This window comes from Nelumbo nucifera, chromosome 4 (genome assembly GCF_055504915.1).
Source record: "Nelumbo nucifera cultivar China Antique chromosome 4, China Antique-T2T, whole genome shotgun sequence".
Taxonomy (NCBI): Eukaryota; Viridiplantae; Streptophyta; class Magnoliopsida; order Proteales; family Nelumbonaceae; genus Nelumbo; species Nelumbo nucifera.
The window spans coordinates 89,510,376-89,533,864 of NC_142652.1; the positions used below are offsets into that span (position 1 = coordinate 89,510,376).

General features: G+C 37.6%; 1 protein-coding gene across 2 annotated transcripts; it reads right to left on the reverse strand.

The window, feature by feature from the left end:
• Window positions 1-421: 421 nt before the first annotated feature.
• On the reverse strand, window positions 422-23,489 carry LOC104612139 (ARM REPEAT PROTEIN INTERACTING WITH ABF2-like). 2 transcript variants are annotated; one of them, XM_010279472.3, is made up of 19 exons: window positions 21,839-23,489; window positions 12,753-12,913; window positions 10,572-10,744; window positions 10,365-10,485; window positions 10,209-10,283; window positions 10,009-10,103; window positions 9,757-9,832; window positions 9,563-9,670; window positions 5,700-5,828; window positions 5,523-5,591; window positions 5,310-5,369; window positions 5,084-5,207; window positions 4,848-4,987; window positions 3,583-3,646; window positions 3,355-3,434; window positions 3,117-3,181; window positions 2,896-3,013; window positions 2,629-2,753; window positions 422-1,288 (listed from the first exon to the last, which is right to left on the reverse strand). In XM_010279472.3, the coding sequence occupies exons 1-19, from the start codon at window positions 21,879-21,881 to the stop codon at window positions 1,195-1,197; spliced, it is 1,920 nt and encodes a 639-aa protein (XP_010277774.1). In that variant the 5' UTR covers window positions 21,882-23,489; the 3' UTR covers window positions 422-1,194. The 2 variants fall into 2 exon arrangements, with proteins under 2 accessions (XP_010277774.1, XP_010277766.1); XM_010279464.2 differs by lacking the exon at window positions 21,839-23,489 and adding an exon at window positions 13,126-13,497.

Below are 23,489 nucleotides of genomic sequence, written 5' to 3' on the forward strand. Positions count from 1 at the left end.
AATATATAAAACCAAATCAGATTTACGAACAAGTTCAGCAACAATAGACAAACTGTTCGCTATAGATTTTGCTTTTTGAATGTAAGCAGAAATAGATAAAGACCTTCTTTAAATTGTGCAACTGTTTCCTAAGTTGCAAGATGTGAGATCTCGCATGAGTTGAGTAAGAAGTAACAAGAAAGCACCATACCTCTACTAAAGTCAAAAATTCCACAACTTGGGCCATGACACCCTCAGTAAGAGAAGAAATTAACCAACTTAAACAAGTTGATCAATGTCATACCAAGTACCACCATCAATAGTCAGAATTTTTCTATGACGGATTTGATGGTTCCAAGGTGATTTTTTCACGTGCACATAGACAATCTAAAGCCTCCCTGTTTTAATATAAAGAAAATCTATAATACAAGAAAGACATGATACCAAAAAAGTTTTAACCAATCAAAATCCACTCATGAGTTTTGATTTAAAAAAACACTAATTGACTACCACATTTATGATACCCGTAGATTGGTCAAAAAATTCAGATATCATATGTTTCCCATACATATCATAGTCGAATATAATTGGTCAAATTTCTTTCAGTGTCGAATTTGATTGGTCAAAAAGTCACCTGGTGGATAATACAAATAGATCAACAGGACCAGTGCCGAATGGAGAATTTACAGCGGCAACCGGTGCGATCAAACTCGACAACTTTCTTTTTGAACGCTGAAGCGACGAAAAAAAAAAAAAAGTATCTTTTTGAACGGGAAAGGAAATTCATTACTTCTCAGACGAGACAGGTATACAGATCAAACTGAATTAGCTTCTTAATATTCCATGGGGTCGAATCATCACTCCCTCTCTCCAACTATAGAATCCCTTTTCGAGCCTCAACAGCTATATATAGCAGCCCGTGTGCCGACAAGTGACTTGATTCAAGCATCCCGTATTCAATTTGCTGCTTCTACTGCCCTGGAATAGGGCATAAATTGTAAAACTCCCACCAACCCTACAATGGATAGTCTGTATTCTGACAAAAACAAGCACGTCAATTCCACCGACAACGAGACACCACATCAAAGAAATTGTGCGTCACATTCTTCCAACATTTTCCTCTACATAATTCCAGTGATGACAATGGCAAGTTTCCCACTATACAATCTTCATTATCCATCGCCCGGTTAGGAGATTTAAGCAACTAGCGATACACTATATCCGCATGTGTCTTTGGTTAGTCTTGGTAAGTGCCATGGAAAAGTAGTTACGGACCTCAGGAATTATGCGTTGTATCAGAAGAGAATGCCTGCAAGATTCAACCTAAACAGTGAGAAATGTCTTGACGCAATCCGCACAAAACTATGAAGTTGGCAAAGAGAGGGAAAAAACCATAAAAGACTGGTTCTATTACAATATACAGGGTCTGGCACCAGTAGTACGCCCAATTTTGATTTTTGTACATAATTTACTAATGCTGTAAGAATTACATTCATAAAATTTTACATAACTCATAATTCAATAATCAAAATAAAAGGAAAGTGGTTTCCTTGTTGGATCAATTAGGGAATCTCCCTTGCCAACCCCACATCAAAAATTTCAAATGGATGATAGTCTGATGTGGCCTGGAAAGGTGAGGCATAAACCTCAAGGATTTCAGGAAAGAAAATGGATAAAATTTATAAGTTGTAAACTTACATAGAAAAAGAAAATCAATATTACATTGCTAATGTAATCTTGGTAATAAATTATATATAGAAGGCTTCCCAGTTTTTGTTGGTCATTCAACTTCTCTCCCATAAAAGGGGAAAAAAAAACATTTCACCTTTTCATATCTACCAACTTACATTTTAACAATGTAGTAGTCATTAGATGAACATATCAATTTGATTGAATTTTTTCAATATGATTACTGGCTGAAACATTTCTTAAACACCTTTTGATATTAAATCGAACTAAAAAAAGATTTAATAACAGATCAAAACAGACATGTTAAAGAATCAAAATTCTAGAAGCTCATAGACAAACAAAAAACCTACGTTTCTTTTATGGTAGACTAGTCAAGGGGCTTAGAAAATGACTTTTTTATCATTTAAGATGTGCACATGCATATCGGTATACAACCAGTCAACCAGCAGCTATACCCCGAAGCAACTAGCAAAACCCACAAAATAATATTTATTGTGTAGAAAAAAGCATATAAAATGAATAAATGATGACATCAAGTTTTTTTTTTTGAGTATGAAAACACAAAAAAAGTATAGAGAATATTAGGAGCTTTATATAAAGCCATTGCCATTACCCAATTTTGGTCCCAACTCCCAACTATCTGGGGTTTTGGGAAGGGTGGATCGGAAACAAACTTAACCATCTTTCTTTACCCTTTTTTACTTGTGGAAACTGGAGAGGGGGTGGAGCCCAAAGTGGCCATCTTCAGACTCAAACCCACATTCTCACATCAGCCCGAGATTTTACAATATTACACCAAGCAACAGCCCCTTTGTATAAAGCCAATTGCATTCTTACACATCATTTAACAAGTAAAACACAAGCCCCATATGCTTTATAGAAAATGAGAAGCTTATCAATAAACATTTGACAGTTGCTGATCAGAAAAACAATGAAAGAGAGAATGGGGGCTCCACATACCCTGGTCTAGTACTCAATTTGTCGAACTGCTCCAAAATAAACAAGATGCATGTATGCCTTAAGGACATGGCATGAAAGGCCTCTGAAAGTTCATACATGCTTGAAACATTCTCCAAAGATATATCCTAAATCAAAAGGAGAAAATAATAAGGGAAAAAAGGCATGCGGAAAAGAAACTCAGAAATTAAAAATAAAGAACAGAAAGAGAAAACTGAACATAAGCAATTTCAATGAAGTAACCAGCAAACAAGAGAATTTTCTTCTCACCTGTCCTATGGCATATTCACACAGACGCTTAAGTCCCTCCAAGAGATACTGATCTGCAGCTCTAAGGAGATCCTGTGCAATGTCTAATGTAACGTCTACTGATCCCGTGTATATGAATCTGTTTATTAGCTCATCCCATAACCAAAAAAGAGAGCATATTACCTTCGAATATCACTGAACAAAGCCACCAATAAGGGAAAACACAATATAAATTAACCAACCTCATCATCAATTCAAAAACCTCCCATCGTATATTAGGAATCTCTATATCTCGTGCATCCTTCTCCTGGAAGTACAGAGGTGCAAAGTGCAGTATAAATATTTGAGATCCAAAAGTCTGATCAGTAGGCACTATGGAAACATAAAAATGTACTTTATGAACTTAAGCGATAGTGAGCACTATGGAAACATCTAAGAGCAGGAGAAAGTTCAAAAAGGTAACTGTTCTCAGTTTCTCACCCTATAGCCACCATCAAACATTGCACGGAATGCATCCGAAGAAGCAAGTAGAGCAATTCTGTGAGCATAAAACCGCCTACCTGAAAGAAACACGGGAAAACAATCAGCAACAGTACCTGCTTTATAGCACAAAGAAAATCTAAGATTACGGATTTCATGGAGTGGCAAACTTAAGTTTATCTATAAAAAGTAATACATACAAACTTAACCATCGAAAGAATGATTTACCTTCAACTAGAAATGTAACATCGGAAAGTATAGCATTATTTACATACTGCTCACCCAAATAGACCTACACCAAGAATTACTGTTGATCATATGCACATGATTTTCAAACTAAAACAATCCATATGCTTATTTATTTACACTATTTTTTCAGTAACCATATCAAATAGATTTATTGATATCAAAGACGAAAAGTGAGTACAAACATCAAGCTTCCAAGAGATGGGGCTATGTATTTAAAATTTAACAAGAAGACAAACAAAATAATAAAATATATCACAAATATAACATCCAAGCCAAATTGCAGCTTGAATACATTAATCTGGTGAGGAACTCCACAATACAACTTTGTTCCGCCCACCTTTCCTCTGGCTTAGTTCTCTGTTAGAGTGTTCCAATTTACATATCCATCTGAATATGGTTTTCACCCTAAATGCTAATGAATTTTTAGCATGATCTTTGAATGCCTAAGGTTCTCACTGCTAGAGAATTTATTGAAGTTCTTTATTGGAATAAAAGTTTTTCTTCCTGTTTTTTTTCTTCTTGTGTATTTGGGAGGAGGGGTCAGGGCAATAGAAACATTTAGATTTTAATTCAACATCACTTTGATTTTCTAAACACTTCAAAGTTTATAGGATGAAAAGTTTTATGTATCAAAAGATAAGTAAGGCATCTCATTCTTCTATTATTATGATAGCAGAAATTAAATTGAAAACCTAATGGTTAGAGATATAACAATCTAAATGGATCAAGCTCAATTCAGCAAAACTTTGAAAGAAGCCAACTTGGTACCAAAATAGTATGGTACCTAAAATATTAATCAATCAATTGGTATTCATACAAATTCACGTGAGTTTCTGATTGATAATTTTTCAAGCACCATTTTTATGAATATTTTTCATAAAAAAAAAGATATTATTAGACAAAATATTTCACTAAACATATAACATTAAACACTATCAAATTGTTGAATTGGGCCGGCCAACCAGCTAACTTTGTTCACTGCCTCAACTCTAAGTATCCAATAAGAAAGAGAAAACTTAAAAAGATAGCTTTCTTTGGTCCAACATATGCAATTATCAAGGGACTTCACAAAAGAGTTCAAGCTTAATCTCCCAATCCAAAGTCGAAGTCCCATGTAAATTACCATCTCCACATCATGAGTAGAAAACGTGAATATGGAATTAATAAATTTTAAGCCAAATGCTTGAGTAGAAAGTGTGAATATGCATGCAATAAACCAAAATAGGTCTCAAAAGCATGCACACCTGTGGTGTCGGAGATGGAGGAGCTGCCTCCATATGGCAAAGTGATTTAGCTTTATTAGCTAACTTATACAGTGCCACCGAACCATCTTGTTGCTGCTTTGGACTTGTTGACCCAAGAAGCCCCAACAGCAACTCCAATCCTACATGCACTCACCATGGTTAAGGCAAACTCGAACACTCAAACAAAATTAAGGGACGAAATGAAAATCACTACCAGCTTTAAAAATATATTATACCATTGTTATCAATGAAAATCGCTCTTTGATCATCAGGGGAACAAAGATGAGCAAGAGCCAAAGCAACTCGTCTTTGAACAGGTTTCTCTGCTACGCGCATCAGGTATAGCAAATGGTTCAATACCTATTAGGAGAAAATTCAATTTCTTAAACATAATCATGGGGATAGACATGTGTGTGTATGTAAGAGAGAGAGAAGGGGGGAGGATGAGGACAAGAAGCTCACTCGTCCATGGATCTTCTCCTCTAATCTTTTCAGTGTCTTTGCCACACAATCTTTGGTAGCCTGAAATTGCATAACATCCATAGAAAACAACAAATGGCATGAAATTATTAAACCGTTATAGAAAGTTATGATTATTAACAAAATAGAACCAATAACGGATTGTCTATTAGAAATATCAACTACCAATGAGAAAAAATAGAAAAATATGCATACTTGGACAATAAACTCCCCATCCTGCAGCTTCTGAACACCTCCAACTTTTATAAAATCAGATACATTATCCTACAAAGGGCAAAAGAATTACAATAAAAAGATAATGAAGCAATATAAGAAAGAGACACAAAACAAGATAAAAAATTATTAGAAAAGCTTCAATAAACTTAACTATACCTCATTATCTGCAAGGCCATAAAGAGCAAAAGCAGCATTATGTTGCAGAGACCCGTTCTTTGAGTCTAGAAGCTTCAGCAAAGGCACAAGCCCACCATTATGAGCTATGCCAGCTTGGTTGTGTGTATCCTGGAATCAAGCCAGAGAAAGATATCCAGCAAACATAGTTCAGTACCAAGCATACAAAACGACCAAGAAGAAAGCACCTTACATTAACTTTAGTGCAAATTTCATGCCAGACACCTTATCAAGTTGTGGGACTTGTACCCATGCGGCCATGCCTTGTCTTGCTAACATTGCATAAGGCATGACACATGCATGGCTGCATGCACACAAACATCTATACAGCCTTCAGTAAAATAACATAAACAAGAAAAAAGGATATTTTATTGGTTTCATTTTCTCCTAAAAAGTTTTTATTTCATTTCTTTTTATTTGCCAGGAAAGAAAAACATACTATGTAACTATAACAAAAAGAGGCCAATAGCCTGTCACTATGAAGGGCACCACACCACCAATATATATTATAGGCTTTATAGCACCAATCAAATCTACAAATATTGACCTCACTAGACATGCACAACTATTCATTTTAGTTTTATCCCTAATGTCCCACAATAAGAATGCAGGAACATTGAAGCTCAGCTGTTCGATCCTTCTTGTTTTGTGTGGCCTACAAAAAAAGGAAAAACAATGTGGAGATGTATTAGAGCAGCAGCATTGTGGACAATTTGGGGAGAAAGGAATGCTAGGGTGTTCAAAGAAAAGGAAAGAAGCTTGCAAACTGTTGAGGATTGTATATTGACTAGAGCCATTCATTGGCTAAGAACTTTGGACTTCTTTCATACGTTTTCCTTTGATGACATTTGGAGTAACTGGAAGGCGGTAGCCACTAGTCATACGAGGAGGGACAAGGCAGCTGCAGTGTGGAAGCCTCCGCCTGAAGGTTGGGAAAGCTAATTTTGATGGTAGTAGCCAAGGAAACCCAGGCCCTTCAGGGATAGGAGGGGTGCTGAGAGATAGAGAGAGCAACATCCTAGCTTTGTTTTCAGGCCCTGTGGGAATAGGAGACTCAAATAGAGCAGAGATCTTAGCGGCTGTACAAGGCATCCAGATTACTGAACAGTTAGGAGTTCAACACTTGGTAGTTGAAGGAGACTCTAAAATTGTTGTGGGATGGCTGACAAAGCCAGCTTCAACTATGTGGTGATATAGAGATTTATTGAGGAAAGTCAATCGGCTCACAAGAAATATGACAGTTACCTCTCTTTGGGTAGAAAGATCAGCAAATTCCTTAGCGGATGGACTAGCTAAGCAAGGGGTTTCAAGGGATCATTTGTTTTGGGCTGCTACATAATTTTATTTCTGTTTATTTCTGCTTATCCGGTTCTTAATTGATGTAATACTTTGTTAGAAGAGGTAACAGCTTGTGCCTCTTCATGGGTTTCTTGTATTACCTTATATTCTGAGTTAATAAATTATTTTCATTCATCAAAAAAACATTGAAGCTCAGACAAGGAAGCAAGCCTTGCTGGACATGAAAATAGAAATTGCAAGAGCTTTCAATAGAAAACAGTAATAAGACATTAAGACCATACTTTCACTGACCAAGATGTCCACAGCACAAGTAACATTTAACTTAACAAATTACAATAAATCAGAGGAAAAACAAAGAAAACACTATTCAAGTCTGCTTCCTTTCCAGATTCCACTACACAGTTGGTAGCCAGCTGTAAGCTTTAAGTGCAGATACATGGTTTTTATGTGGAGACATTATGACTCAAGTCAGAGCTACCAACTGCAAACCTTATTGCCAAAACTGCCCAGGAGAAGCATGAATAATTGTCTGATCCATGATTCAAGTGATTCTAGAACAGAATGGCCTCTGAATCACATTTTAGACTTTGATTAGTAATATTTCATATTTCCTGAATCACAAGCCAACTTTTGAGCATAGTTCAAAGTATTAGCATGACAGAAATAATTCCATTTGATACACTTAGTAATTAGGTAGTTTAGGTCATGCAAAAATACTGATGCACAAAAATACAATAGTTAAAACTTATCCAGAATTACATAAATTTGTAATAAACCCCCTAGATGCCCCAAAATTTTGGAGCTTTTTCTTTGACATTCCCATTTGTTCATATGCAACAATTGCACTTCTGGGCAGTGAGCACTAAGCTCTGGACATGCTTATTCTATCACCATCATGGCAAATAACTGGGTATAGGAAATCCAGAGAACTTGATCTATGGATGTCAGAGTATCATAAAGAAAGAGAATGCCAGTTAATAGTCAAAAACTTTTTTTGATCAATAACCAGCCACTTTATTAATTGATTAAAGAAGAAAAGTACAGGATTACAACCATCCATTAGGGAGATGAAAAGTTTTCATCTCCCACCTCTAGCCTCTTATCAATACAAGTTTACAGGATTGCCTAAAAAAATTGTTCTCCCACCCCTTGTCTTGCTAGTGTATCAACCATATTATTCGCATCTCTTTGAAACCATTGGATTCTCACTTCCATATAGTTAACCATCTGAACTTCATGATTTCATTTCTGTAAGCTCAAAGAGCTACACCTTCCTTTTGCAACTACCCAACCACCATCCTTGAACCACCTTTAATACTTGACCTATTCAAGCTCATAAACCTTGCCCTTTGTATTCCTTCCAAAACCAACATTACTTCAGCCCTTACTGAATCACCTATACCAATCAATTCTGAAAACAAGAATAGAATATGACCTTCCTCATCTCTGAAAACGCCAGCAATACAGCAATACCTAAAGTCCCCAGATTTCCCAAACCACTCCTGTGAAAGTTGAGCTTTATAAGCCCTCTCTCTAGGGTTGTCCAATATCAAAACCTTTCCCATTGAAGTCCCTACTACTTCCATTTTCTAATAATATTATCTGTTGAGAACTTTTTCATAGTTTTGATCCAATGAACTGCCCTAATTGTAATCATTCAATTACTGCTTCAAGCATCCTTGCCTTATCCTTGAAATTCTTTCTTCCCACACTGTCCAAATGATTGCTGCTATCATCTCAACATAACCCTTCCTTTCTTTTTTGGCAAAAAAAAAAGTATTTGCACCAAACAACTTAGGCACACTTGATGGAGGAATCCATCTGCACCAAAAAAGAGGGGGGGAAAAAACCACTCCCAAATAATTGTAACAAATGGACAAGAGATTAGCAAGTGAAAGCAAGTCTTGCCTTTAGCCTTCCAAAAAAATACACCAAGAGAGATGGACAACAGTATAGTCTCCTCTTTTGAAGTACATCACAAGTAATAATCTTCTCATGGAAGACCTCCCAACTGAAAGCAACAACTCTAGGAGGAATAGATCTGCACCAAAAATTTTAACAGGAAAAGGTACAGCAAGGAGAGGGAGGGCTGAGATGGTGTACTTTAAAGAAGGAAACACAAGAGAAAAGACCTGACAAAGAGGTGACCAAAAATTTTCTCATGCATCTAACTGTTGCTCCTCCCCATCACAAAACAAGATAATATCATCAGCAAGCTGCAAGTAGGTGACCACAACCACTTCTCTTCCTATTCTCCATCCCCAAAACACTTAACAGCATCACTACAATGAAGAAATTCCCCATAGTCCAATTTTTAAGGAATCTATATACTCAGGGGTAAGCTAGCAAAACAACCCAAGTTTTAGATAATCTACCAAAAATTCAATGAAGAGTAATTATGCAGATGATTTTTCCCCAAAGAATGAAATAACAATAAGTTTTTAAGAAACAAAACTACTCATTGGCAAGATGAAATCAAGAGGTGATTTTCCCATCTATATCCATCTGATCAGAATAAGATTCAAGAGAATGTCGAAGTAAATAACCTGTGCCAATCTCCCCAGTGCAAAGGCTGACATTTCCCTAAGTTGCATATCTGGGGATTGAAGCATCTCAATTAGAGGGCGAACTGCACCTCTTTGCACAATATGGACCTGCAACAACCTCAATTTTGAGAAAGAAAATGCATAGCAAGTTTCCAAGCTTCAAGAATAACAAAGAAAGCTATTTTCCAATCCACCTTGCAATCTGAATCTGTTGCAGCAAATTGTCCAAGTAATAAAGCTGCCTCCCTTTGGCTTTCCGAACAGCAGGAACTGAAAATCAATATATGAAGCCATGAAACACCCCCAAAAAAGTTTATTTTAACAGCAAAAAATATGGAAAACACTAGCAGCTATCCATCAAAAAAAAACAGCAAGATCTGGCACTCAGCTAAAGAAAATGTAGAAGACAGAGCAAGGATGATAAAGAGTCTGTCACGTGGTAACACCTGAGTAATCCAATAACAGGTTGTAAAGCTCCAGCAAGGAGAACTTCTTTCTTTATGTTTGGGGATGAGTGCACTAGATTCCCAATGACACCGACCTGTTAGATACATGAAAAGTCATCAAGTGCTACAACATGAGTTTACAGACAAACACCAACTGCAGTAGTTCACTAGTCATTATTAATTGCTGGATTAGAACCCACCGCCTCATAATGTATAGCAGCATCCTCAGACCTAAGCATTAGAATCAGTGTAGGAAGAGCATTGCACTCAACAATCTGCAATAGTAACTGTTGACATTAAAACAATTTCACACATCTATCCTAAAGACTTCCTTGTTGCACATAAAGCCCAACTACCTGATTCTTGTTTTCATCATTTTTAAATGCCAGAGTTCGAAGTGCACCAGCTGCTGCTCTCTGTACCTTTGTATCAGTGAACTCAAGCAACTCAACAAGAGGTGGAATTCCCCCTTCAATCCTGGTAATACAGTCTAAAGTATCAAAAAATAGATATTTTGCTAAACATAAACATGTAAGCAAATGAAAATTTGCAAACAAGCATACCTGACACGGGTTTTAATCCAGCTATTTTCATGAGCAAGATTAGTGATTGCATCAGCTGCCCTGCGAATAACACTATTGACTGCCCGGGAACTAGAACCATCCTTGTGCCTCTTTAACAGGTCTACAAGGTGAGACAAAGCACCAGCATCAACTATGAGCTGTTGGTGCTCAGGCTGTTAATACAAGAATAACAAAATTAGTATTAACAACCAGAGACAAGTCCTGAAATTTTCCCATAATTTCCCATTTAAAGCAGTCCCCAAATATCTATTAAATGAAATCTCAATCATATAAAATATTGGTAATATGTGTACTAACACTAGCATGTCAACTATTGATAGTTTCGAAAACATTCACAAAAGATCGGGGCAGTTGCAACTTTGCTTTTTTCCACTATTACTACGAAACTTTTGACAAGCTAATCAGAGCCAACAATTTTCCTAGAGTGACCAATATTGGGCAATGGCTGCTTGTATGGCTATATATACATGCATATAACATCATGCATATAACATATATGTACATGCATATAGCATATTGTCATCTAGGTGTCAATTTCCATTGCCATGCCGAAGTGCATGTGCAATCAGGGTCACCTTAACTACAATGGCAACACATTAGCAAAGTGGAAACCATTGCATGTGAGTTTTTCACTCTTTTATCTCCTTTCTTTTTTTTTCTTTTTCTTTTTTTTTTGGGGCCTGATGAGGGGTTTAATATTGAAGGCTGGGTTTGATACAAAAAAGGCCAACAAAATCACAAGAAAGTGTTAGATCTCTGTTACCATAGAAAGGTTTTCCAATATCAAATTTAGGGCATCCTATCAACTGTAAGAACCAAAGAGTTTCACTGAATAAATATGCAAAATGAATTCAAGATTTCTAAAAGAGCTTCCTTATACAACTTGGGAAAAACAAAGTTCAAAGTATAAAAGAACTTGTTTGTATATAAAACTAGGTGCATTCTGACCATAATTCACTATCTAAAATCCAAGATTTGACTTGAGTCGAACACCTTATGTGACTTGTGCTGCATGGTTTGAAAACTGTTTTCCTTAGCAATGTTGACAAGGAAAATCAGATTAAAACAGAACCAATAGTGGGTATTGTGTGTGACTAAGGGAGCAACATAAATATATAGAGCCAGTGTCAACAGTCAGTGTAGTACTAATTCAGCCTATAACAATAGCTCCTATATTGATATGGATAATTAGATATTATGTTGGAGATAAACCAATATGGTATAGCCAATTCTGACAAACATTGCAGTTAACAGGAAGACCGTATGACAATCCACATAGAAGTCACCATTTCCCAAGCCATTGGATTAAATATTTCAACTCGTGTAAGTGCGCATGCTATGCACATGTGGAAGTAAAGATGAAAGAGTAAAAATAAAAACTCTTATATCAATATGATGCTAGTAATATGTGACTTAACTTCATGATCTTCACCGGAACCAAGGGAATTATCTGCTTTATATAGGTGTATAACAGATCACGGAGTAAATTCTTTTCTTAATTAGGTAAAAGGGAGATGATAATGGGGAATAAATGGCACCAGGAAAATGACTTTGTTTGCATATTACAGAATACTTTCCAACAACTGGATATAGTTTTTGTAGTGTGACATCCTGGACCAGGATAAATATGTATACCTAATACAGCAAATAAGCACGTTAGGTTTGTGATTAATGAAGGTACACCTACAGCTGCTACTGCTAGTATTGGGTATAAAAGACTAGGACAAAGAAAAGTGCACCCCAACAGAAAAATGATCACAACGATAGGGGAAAAAAGACCATTTGATTTATTCAAATTTAATCACTTGGGCATGTTCTGAAGTTATGTTGTCGGTGGTCCAATCATTTTAGTCATCTTTTTTTTCTTGACATATTTAGTGATCTTACACGTTAAGTTCGTTATTATTATTCAATTCTGTACAACTAGCGTATTTCTAGTAATAATTATAATTTAGAGAGTTAAACAAGTTCTTCACCGGACCAAAATGTTGTCGAAAAGTTTCACTGTCAAATAGTAATACTCTTATGCAAATAAAGCGTTCAGATATAATATAAATCAGATATCAGATAAAAACCCAATAGAACATAAAAATATGAAAAAAAAGAACAAATTAATTTGGAAGTAAGGTCCCAAGAGATGCATATAGATTGCAGAACTACCTTGACAGCGAGAAGCCCAAGAGCGAAAGCACTGCCTTTCTCGACCTCGTGCTCGAACGGCTTCGGACCATCGTCGCCTTCTCTCGGATGAGGTGGTGGCTGAAGATGCTTCACCAGAGCCGGGACAGCACCTCCATCGACGATAAAATTGACAACTTCTTCTGCAGAAATCCCCAGTGGAGAGATCGATAAACGGATAGATCAGCAGCCAAAACATGAATTCACGAGAAAACAAGATCAATAGAGATAAAAAAAACGCAAAAACCTTCGAAAATGGCAACGCACAGAAAACAAAAATAAATAAATCACCACATATAGAGCAAAGGAATGAAACAAAACACGAGATCGATGTTCTGATGGCGTTTCAATTTACCGTTTTTGGCGAGCTCGGCGAGGACGTGAGTGGCACGCTTAGCGGCGGCTCGGTCAGCTTCCTTCCAAGAGAAGGTGCTGTCAAGAATGCTAACCTGCGCACTCACCTCGGCCACCAAAGCTTGGTGTGCGTCGGGAGAGGTGAGAGAGATCTCTCTTTCTTCCTCGATTTCGTCCTCCAGTTTCCGCTTCTGCCCTTTCCTCTCAGGGAGGTTCTGCTGCTGCAGCTGCTCCATGGAGAGAGAGAGAGAGAGAGAGAGAGAGACACACAGACACACACAAAGAAGAGCGACGGATGGAAAAGACTCAGAGTTCAGAGAAAGGGGTTTGTGGAAGAAGAAGAAGAAGAACGAGAAGAGATGATGAAGGGCAGTTTTGGAAGAGAAAAAGTGTGATGGTGCTCTTCTCTTTTATTTTTTAATGTTTTCTTTTCAGCTGCGACTGTTGTAGCTTTCGGAAGACGAAAAAAATACATTGCTCATATCGGTTTTGTACCGCCCGGCGGCCGCGATATATCCGGCGGGGGAGTAAATTCCCCGCGCTTTTTTCATCCCAAATGTAGCTGCTAACTTGCACTCCCGCCTAGGCTAACTTGCGCCGGTTCAAGATTCCATGTACTGGCCGGTGGCCCATGTGATGGCCTTACTAAACTAAGATCAGACGGCTGTGATTGTCTAGGTGGTGGGACCCTCACTGGATCTTTGACTACGCTACGCTTGTCTGTCACGGATGGGTATCATCTGCGAGGAAGGATTAAAAATTTGACGGGAAGGTGTTTCCCAGTAAAATGACGAAGGTAACCTTGTGGAAAACAATGGTTTTGAGATTTTGAGATGGACCCAGGGATTTTGGGTAATTGGGGAGCACATAGAAAGGGTGGTGGTGCGGTCTCTATCAGTCTTTTCCGAACCCAAGTATTTTTTTGAAAGCTTTTTTTTATAAAATAAATCCCGCCTTTCCTCTTCTTATGTTGAAATTTGTAGGCTTGTAGCTCTTCAAAATGGAATAGTGGATAAGCCAAATAGCAGGGGTGATCATTTCAGCCCCACCCGAACATGCCCGGCTCGGAAATTCCGAGTTTGGACCTAGGCTTTCTGTTCAAGTTCAGCACAGGCTTAGCCTACATAAAATTAAATATACGTATTTTATAATATATATATATATATATATATATTTCTTTATGTTATATATATACATATATTTTTTGGATAAATACATATTATATATGTATATTATAACATGATACTTATAATACATATCATGTATAATATTTTGTATTATATAACATATAAAAAATTATATACATATTATATATCATTTAAAATAAAATATTGTGATGGCATTTGGTAAATCTTTCAATGCAGTCTCTTGGGTTTCAACAAGCTCAAAAGACCAAAAATCAATCTTTTTATCCACTTGGTAAGACCAAAAGATGCATGCAAAAAGACTAAAAAAAGACCAAAAATATTGAATCTTCAAATAAAGCTTTTTGGTCTTTATGCATCATAAAGCCTCTAAAACATTTTTGAAAGCCCAATAAATTGATCCACTTGCCAAACGGTATTTGGCTTTAAAGACAATACCCCAAAAACTCAATATATCTTTTGGTCATCTAAGTTGTTAGAATATCTTTCTAAAAATATTTGCCAAATAGCACTTATATATGCAGTGTTGTATATATAAAAGAAATAGTATTGGAATCAAGCCCAAGATCATGTTTCAACCTTGAAACTTGGGCCAAGTAGTTGAGCCTATGCCTAGGCTATTGCCCTTATCATATGTGCAAAACCAACTCAGGCACCATTTGGTTTAACCCATGATCACCCTTGCTAAAAACTACTAGGGTGCGCTGTTAGCTTTTGTTTGGTTCTATTATAGATACATTTCAGAATAATAGATGAACAAAACCCATAAATTAACATAAAACCAGATGACCAACTACAATGGTTAAGTTGACAAGTTCTCTAGCCAATTTTAGTGGCAATTTGGGGATAAGTTAACAAAAATATTCGCTAACTACCTAACTTGCTACTAAAGTCTCTAGCTGGTAAAAGCAAAGACCTAGGGTAGAGCCTCTCCACCCAAGTTAGGAGAGTCTAGGGGTTTGGGAGAGGGCTACCCATGTGATGTGGATCTCATGTGTATTGAACGTTGGGTGTTCACTCGTGATTGGTTTTGTAGCCAAGTTTTCATACTTGTATTAGCAGAAGAGTGAGAAAGAGAAAGAGAGAGAGATAGGGTGGGGGATGGGGGCTTCCTCGTTGGGTAGCCTTATGAAAAAAGGATGGATATGAATCAATACAATTGTCACTTCTACCTACAACGTCAAGGGGAGGTCAATACAAATTTGTGAGATGATTTTTTCACACCACAAATGCTTTTATATGATCAATACAAATTTATTTATCATTGTTGTTTCTTCATAAAACACCAAATTTTACACTTCCACTATAAATGTCAATGAAACACCAAACTGACATCGTTTACCTTCATCTTAAGACCCAAAGTTGGAATCGATTTCGATTGTCTGACCGGAGTCATTTTGATATTGAACCTCATCTCACACCAAATCAGAAATCCGAAGCTATAGGCACATAGAGCCATAAAATCCAAATCTGACAACACCAAAATCATCTAAATCCAACACTGTTTACCCCTTCATCTTAAAACCTAAAGTTAGAACCGGTTTAAATCGTCCGATCGGGATCATTTTTTTATCTTTAACCATATCCCACATGAAATTAAAAAAAAAACAACATTTTAGATTAATATAGCTTGAAATTCCGAGTCCAACAATACCGATAACATCCAATTCCGACACCATTAACCCCTCCATCTCGAGACCCAAAACTATATTCGATCTGGGCCCTCTGTTTGGAATCCTCTTCACTATAACTTCGAACCTTGGGACCCACATGACCAAATCTTTCTCCCAACCTCTATCATCCAATCAATCAAGCTAATCACCTAAACTTTGAATGTTCAATTTAAGTAAATTGGTGAAATTTTTCACTTATTGTCTTAATTGATTGAGATGTTCTCTCCCAAAGTTGTCTTAACAGCCCCTTCCCTCAATCACTCTCGCTCAAAAAAACCCTTTAAACCTCAACCATTGATCTTCATATTCTCCCTATCTCAACCCTTCATTCCCTTTTAGAATCCTCACCAAAACTCTTTAAATACCCCCTTCCTCACACACAATGACACATTCTAGCATATGGAGAAAACTCTAGCCCCATTAGCCTAGAAAATAGCTCCTTTCACCTCCCAATCAGCTCCAAGCTTCTCTAACCCATGTCCAAGCTCATGAGGAAACCTCATTCACGTCCAAAGAACTCCTCCATGAGTATTCCATACCACTGTTGTAGTCCATAACGGCTTTGTTTTCATTCTCAAGTCTCCATTAACCCTTCACATACATCTTAGGTGCTTAGGAATTACTTCCCACAACCACAACTCAATTTCCACTTCACCCAAAAGCTAAGAAAACCCATCAACCTCCCAAAAACTAATCCTAAAACCTATAGGACTTGGTTGAAACTTGTTTGAATTGATTGTTGTTGTAAAAATGTATTAAGCATGCAGTGGCGTTCATTCACATGTTGGGCCACATAGTCACTCAAATCATTATCACGTGGTTGGGGAAAGCATTGAAAGAGATCAAACAGGCTAGATGGATGTGTAATTGGTACAGCAAGGGCAGATCGATTAAGGAATTTGGCACTCCAAGTAAAGTCTTATACTTGAAGCCGCTTAATTGTTACTATTTTGTTAGTTTTATAGGAATTTTCATCACTTCAATAACTTCTAAATAGATGTCCGAATAGAGCTTAATTATGTTAGCATTTTATAATGCTACCGGACTAGGTTTTTATCATGCTTCATTCATAGTGTTTTTTTTTCTAAATGTTTCTTTTCTTTCTCTTTCTTGCTTAAATAGTGTAGACTTTCATATACATATTTCGTTTGTTATACTCCTTGATTTTCACTGAGTTCAATTTTTTATCCGTTTTCTCATTTATTGTTTTCAGCTCATATTAGCCATTAGATTGTTTAGTACTACATTTTTTTTGTTTTTCTCTGTTATTAGTTTCTTGTTTCAACACATAATAGACATTAGTGCTAGTTTCTTTTATGCTTTTTTTTATACATATGCATCATATATAGTATTTAGTTCTTTCAATGCTAGACTTTTTTTTTGGTAATAAATAAGGATAACATTAAGAAGAAGAAAAATGGCCTAAACGAGGATACATCAAAGTTACCAAGCAATGGAAGAAGCCATTCTGGGGGATGGAGGAGCCATTCCCCTTTACAACACTTTTGAGAAGCAAGGAGATGAACTATAAAATTCAACTCCCTTGATAAATAACAGAGACAAACAACATGAAAAGAAAAAAAGCCAAGTTCCACCTTGGTATCCAGAAAAAAGGACCTGATCTCCCACGGAGGAGGGGTTGAGTCACTAACGCTTGACCAAAGTTAAATTGTCCGTAAAGATTTGGATGCACTTCACGTCTAGTCTTTTGGCTAGTTTGATGCCCACAAGAAAAGCTTGAGCTTCAACACAAAGAGGTGATCTTGAGGAAACACTAGAAGAAATAACACCTTTGAAAATGGCCATCTATGTCAAAAAGAACTGAACCAATACCTACATACCTAGAGGAAGAGAAGGCTCTGTCCACCAATAGAATCTCAAAACGTACATGGGTCGCACCTGGACGAAGGGAGTTATCACTTAATCTTACGAACTTGTTCTGCTTTGGATTGAGAGTTTGACTCGGCACTGTTGGCTAACTGAGGTACCTATTAATATTATACAAAGCATAATGTGGATTTAAAACTTGACCATTAAACAGGAAATCATTTCTACAGTTCCAAATGACCCGGACTGTTATAGCAAAAGACAATCCAAGGTTATGCTTTTCTAACTTTGTTAACCTCGAGTCATTAAGCCAAGATGAAAGCAAGGATTTAATGCTAGTATGATCATCTGACTGAAAAACGACACCCCAACTGATATCCGAACCAAATTATCCTAGCAATTTCACAATAGAGTAAAGCATGCTCAAACATTTCACTACAAATTGAGCACATAGGACATACATCAGATTGTCTAATGCCTCTACTATGAAGGTTTGAGCACACCGGTAAGCTATTATAACATGTCCTCCACAAGAATGTTTTAATTCTTGGGATTGTGTTCATACCCCATATGAAGCACCAGAGTGCACTTTCAGATGGTCCAGAAGTTCCTGTGCTGTCTAAGGTCCAAACTCTCAATAGCCCAAGCCCTTCCTTATTCGCCACATAATAGGTTGACTTCACAGAAAATAAACCTTCTTATCAAACAACCACAACAGCTTATCCTCTATTCCATACAAGGGTATATAAATTTTAACAATCTCATGAGTGGTCCATTGAGGGAAGACTAAATTCAGCTTAGTTAAGTCCCAAGTTCGATTTCTCCTATCAATGAAGTCTGAAACAACCTCCAAATCGCAGCCTAAAGGCTTATCAAGTGGAATTTTAATGTCTAGCAAGGAAGGAATCCAAGGATCCCTCCAAACATTGATACTATTTCTACTTCCAAGTTGCCAAACAACTCCTTTTTCAATAACTTTCTTTCCCATCATAATACTCTTCCACCCCCAAGATGCACTTGGGGGACACTTAGCATCAAAAAATCGAGTCTTAGGGTAATATTTTGCTTTTAACACTTGAGTTAACAAGGAAGTTGGTTTCTGAAGGAGGAACAAACCTTGTTTTGCAATGAGGGCAAGATTTGCACTTCTAATATCTCTAAAACCAAGTACTCCTTCCTTTTTTTGGCTTGCATAGAGTGACCCAATGGATCCAATTGACTTTACCCCTTGAGGCTGAGCTACCCCACCAAAACCTTCTTTGGGTATGAGAAATTTCCTCACACAATGATTTAGGGAGAAGAAAACACAAGAGTGTATAGATTGGAATAATGTTTAGGACAGATTTAATAAGAACTTCCTTACTAGAGAAGGAAATGAGTTTATGTTTCCAACCATGAGCTCTATTGATGACCCTGTCTAAAAGGAAATTAAAGGTTTCTCGTTTTGACCTACCCATATTAGGGGGGAGCCCCATGTACACACCCAGCTTTGTAATCCTTCAAATTTTTAAGGCCTTGGAAATCATTCTCTGAAATCTATGGGGGTATTTGAGCTGAAAAAACTTCTGATTTGTTAAGATTTACTTTTTGCCATGACGCCCACTCATACTTTTTCAAAATGTTTAAGATTTCCTTCCCATTTATCAAATTTGCTTTACAAAACAGATAACTATCATCAACAAATAGTAAGTGAGAACATATGGACTTTGTCTGTTAATTTTGATTCCAGAAATTCTTTGAGAAAATTCTACTTCCCCTAGACTAGCTGAAAGAGCTTCAATAACAAGCATGAAGAGGAAGAGAGAAAGGGGATCCCCTTGCCTCAGTCACTGAGAGGGACGAATGACCCTCCCTAGAGATCCATTAACAATAACTCAATAAGAGACAGTTGAAACACATTGCCTGGTCCACATCCGCCATTTGGTGCCAAAGCCCATATGCTCCATTACTCTGTCCAAGAAATCCCATTCCACCCTATCATAGGCCTTCATCATGTAAAGTTTGATGGCCATAAATTTGGCTTTACCCTTGGTTTTTTTTCATAAAATGCATCAACTCATGAGCTAAGAGGATGTTGTCAGAAATTTGCCAACCCGCAATGGAGGCGCTTTGAAAAGGGCATATCAAATTATCAAGGACTAACTTCAATCTATTTGCCAAAACTTTAGAAATAATTTTGTAAGGGGTGTTTCAAAGACTAATAGGGCAGAACTGGCTAATACTTTAAGGATTCTTACACTTAAGAATCAGGGTTATAAAAGTATTATTAAGTTCTCTCAACAAATGCTTTGAGTTAAACAATTCTTGGACCGCTTCAACAACATTGTGACCAATTGTATCCCAATACTTTTGGAAGAAGAAATTCGATAAACCATCCGGACCAGGGGCTTTTGATGGGGCCATTTGGTTTAAGGCCGACTTAATCTCTTATTCCAAAATTGGTCTTTCAAGAGAATCCTTTTGATCCTTTGAGAGCTTGCAATCAATATTCCTAAGGATCTCTGTCCCACTACTAGAACTTTCACTGGTATAAAGCTGATGGAAGAAATTATTTACATGATCTCTAATGATCTCATCATCCTCCATCCAAACTCCATCATCATCTTTTGATTTGTTGATTCGATTCCGATGTCTTCTCTGGATAGTAGTAGCATGGAAAATTTAGTGTTCTTGTCACCCCATCGCAACCACTTAACTCTAGCTTTCTAAGCCCACGACATCTCTTCTCTTTTAAGTTTCAAGTCCAGTTTTTTCTCTAACTCTTCCTTTTTCATCTCTCTCTTCTCTCCCTCTTGCATCAAAAGAGTTTGTTCAAGGTCCGCCTTAATGCCCTCTATATTTTTTCCAATATTACCGAAAACTTGTTTATTCCACCTCTTGAATTTCAGGTTAATAAGAGCAACTCGTTTGGCTAAATTAAACATTTGGGAACCCTTCCAACTCTGCTCCCAAACCTCAGAGGTAATTCCCTTACACTCATCATGAGTGGTCCAGGCTTCTAGGAACTTGAATGGTCTAGGGTGCCATTTAGTTGGGGGTCGCAATCGAGGAGAATAAGGGAGTGGTAAGAATGAATGGTAGTCAAGTGCTTAACCTTAGCATTGGGAAACAAAGTCATCCACTCAACATTAGCATAGGCCTTATCAAGGTGCTCTTCTACTAGACCAACTGGTATATTATTTGACCAAGTAAAGGGGTATCCTAGAAATCCAAGGTCACAAAGATTATAATTACTAATCACATTAGAAGCTCTATCAAAGGATCCGAAGCTCACTGGACTCCCACCTTTTTTCTCATATGGAGACATTAAGCAGTTCCAGTCACCTATTGCTACCCAGGTTTGGTAAATAGACGCCACTAAATCAGATACAAAGGTGAAGAACTCTTCTCTATTTGACTTGTTAGGCTCCCCATAAATAAATGAAGCATACCAGGAATTGCCTACCGGATAACTCACCTCTGCAACAAAACCATACTTACAAGAGCTCAGAATTCGAATCATAATGGATTTCTTCCAGAGCAGAAGAAGACCACCAGACAGACCAATTGGTTCCACATCTACCTAGTTCCAATGTGAATTTCTACCAAACTTCTTCGTTATTCTTGGTGCAGAGATTTTAGTTACCATGATGAAAACAATGTCGGGACAGTGGGAGCAGATTAGGTTCTGCAAGTATTAAACTACCTTGGGCCCACCCAACCCTTGGTAGTTCCATGATAAGGCAATCATGTCTCCCAGTGGAGCTATTCAGGGACATCACCTAGAACCCAATTCAATAATTGAATTAGAGTTGGAACTTGAAACATGAATTGGTCTTTTAACACAACCACACACCAAGGACGTGTGAGAGTTCCTTAAGGAGTTCACAAGACCAATAGGAGAGATAAAGGCTTGTCAGTGTGGAGGAAAAAATATCATGCGTTTCCTTATCTTCCACTTGTATTTCCTGAATTTGTTTTGGGGACAATTTGGCCAGAGGAAATACAAACACTTTCTAGTTGTTTGACAATCAAAATTATAGAGGAGAATATAATAATTTAAAAGCAAATCAAAAGAAACTAAAGGTACCTTCCTGTTGATGTGGATCACGTTGAGTTTTGCCATTTTTCATGGTTCATGCAATAGTTCATCAGTTGTAAGAACATCTGGAAAAAAGGCCCTCTTCACCTTGGGAGTGGGGATACGATTTGCTACAGTCTGGTCTGATCTTCGTAATCCAGCCTGATCGCTCTCAAGATGCTCACTTGAGCTAGAAAAGGGGGGATCAATTTGCATCGGGATTGGTTTTGGAGTCGAAACCTTAACATTAAGATCAATAGTCTCTTTCCCATTATGGTTAGTTGCAAGAAGACTTTCTTGGGTCCGACCGCCATTCATCAGATTGGAAAGAGGCTCATTGCATGCAATAGCTTATTTCAGTAAGACACTAGGCTGAGGAGGATTTTGAGAGTCTTCTCCATACTTTTGTTAGTAACATGCTCTGGCTCTTTGGTTTGGCTATCTGTGCTTCGAGCTACATCCTCCAATCCCTGTTGATCTTCATTCCCAAGGGTTGACTAAGCTGACCTGCACTATTCCCTTCTCCGTCTCCGGCATATCGGGGACCAGCCGGCTAGACTTACCTGTTGCAAAGTTTTTCCAATGGTGGGGAAACAGGTTCCTGTCGTCTCTTTTCAGAGGACTGGTGTTCATTGGGGAAGTGTTGTATTGAACCTCTAGAGAGGTAACGTTTGGTTGAGCGCCATATAGATCGTTAGTGATAATGGATTTGGATCCTCACCCTGGTGACCCTCTCTTCCTTGGGAGCTGTTCAAATCTTCCCCTTGGCATCTCTGAGTTTGCATCCTTAATCATCATGGTCGTGCTTTAAAAATTATTTGCACAGAGCCATGGGCCAAAGGAGCATGGACTCGGCCCTTGAGTTTCCTTTTTTGGAAGGGACTTTCCTTTTTTTCTCTAAGTCATTTTCTAAAGCATATTTGGTGTAGCATCTAGCTTCTTCGTGGCCCAGGGTTCCACAGAAAAAAGTAGAAGATTGGAAGTTTCTCGTATTGAAAATCATACCATGACCAATTTCCTTCATTACTGCCCCAGAAGGGCTATTAATGACAGTCTCCACAGTTATCGGTCTCCCTGCAACTCTTGATAATTGCCTTTCCACACTTTTAGTCATTCACTCAATGGGGAGATCGATAATATGGATCCAAAAAAACTGTTGTACTAAAGTCGATCATACTCACCCTTACACCCAAAGACCATGTTTGAAGAATTAGCGGATATCCCTTCACTGTCCACGGGCGTCCATTCCACACTGTATTTCTATCAACCTCATGATTGAACTTGAACAACAACACTTCATTGTTCAAGGTCAACAATGAAAAACCTTGTTCGTGTGTTTCCATGACTTTTGTATAGCTTCCTTTATTCCAGCAATATTCAGAGGCTTATCTGCAATGATTTTCCCCAAGAGACAAAGTTGACTTTCTTTGTTTGCCATATTGTGAGCATTCATCTCAACATCTTCATCTGAAATGGCTAGCTTCTTCGTAAGTAATTTTTCCAGAGATTCAAAGTTCTCCTCGAAAGAGTCGCCACCAAAAGTTTTCTCATTAGATTTCTCTCGGTTCTAGGGTTCATTATGCGTGCGCTTACAGAAGGGCGGGGGGGTGAAGCTTACCGGGCCAATACACAACTCAGCTTAATTAGATGAGAGGAGCTC

Coding starts and splice junctions, on each gene's coding strand:
- LOC104612139 (XM_010279464.2), bottom strand. CDS start 13,360: ATGGAGCAGCTGCAGCAGCAGAACCTCCCTGAGAGGAAAGGGCAGAAG. Junction 5,829..9,562: donor CACTGGGGAGATTGGCACAG/GTTATTTACTTC, acceptor GCTTGATTCCAG/GATACACACAACCAAGCTGG. Junction 1,289..2,628: donor AAATTGAGTACTAGACCAGG/GTATGTGGAGCC, acceptor TGAATCTTGCAG/GCATTCTCTTCTGATACAAC.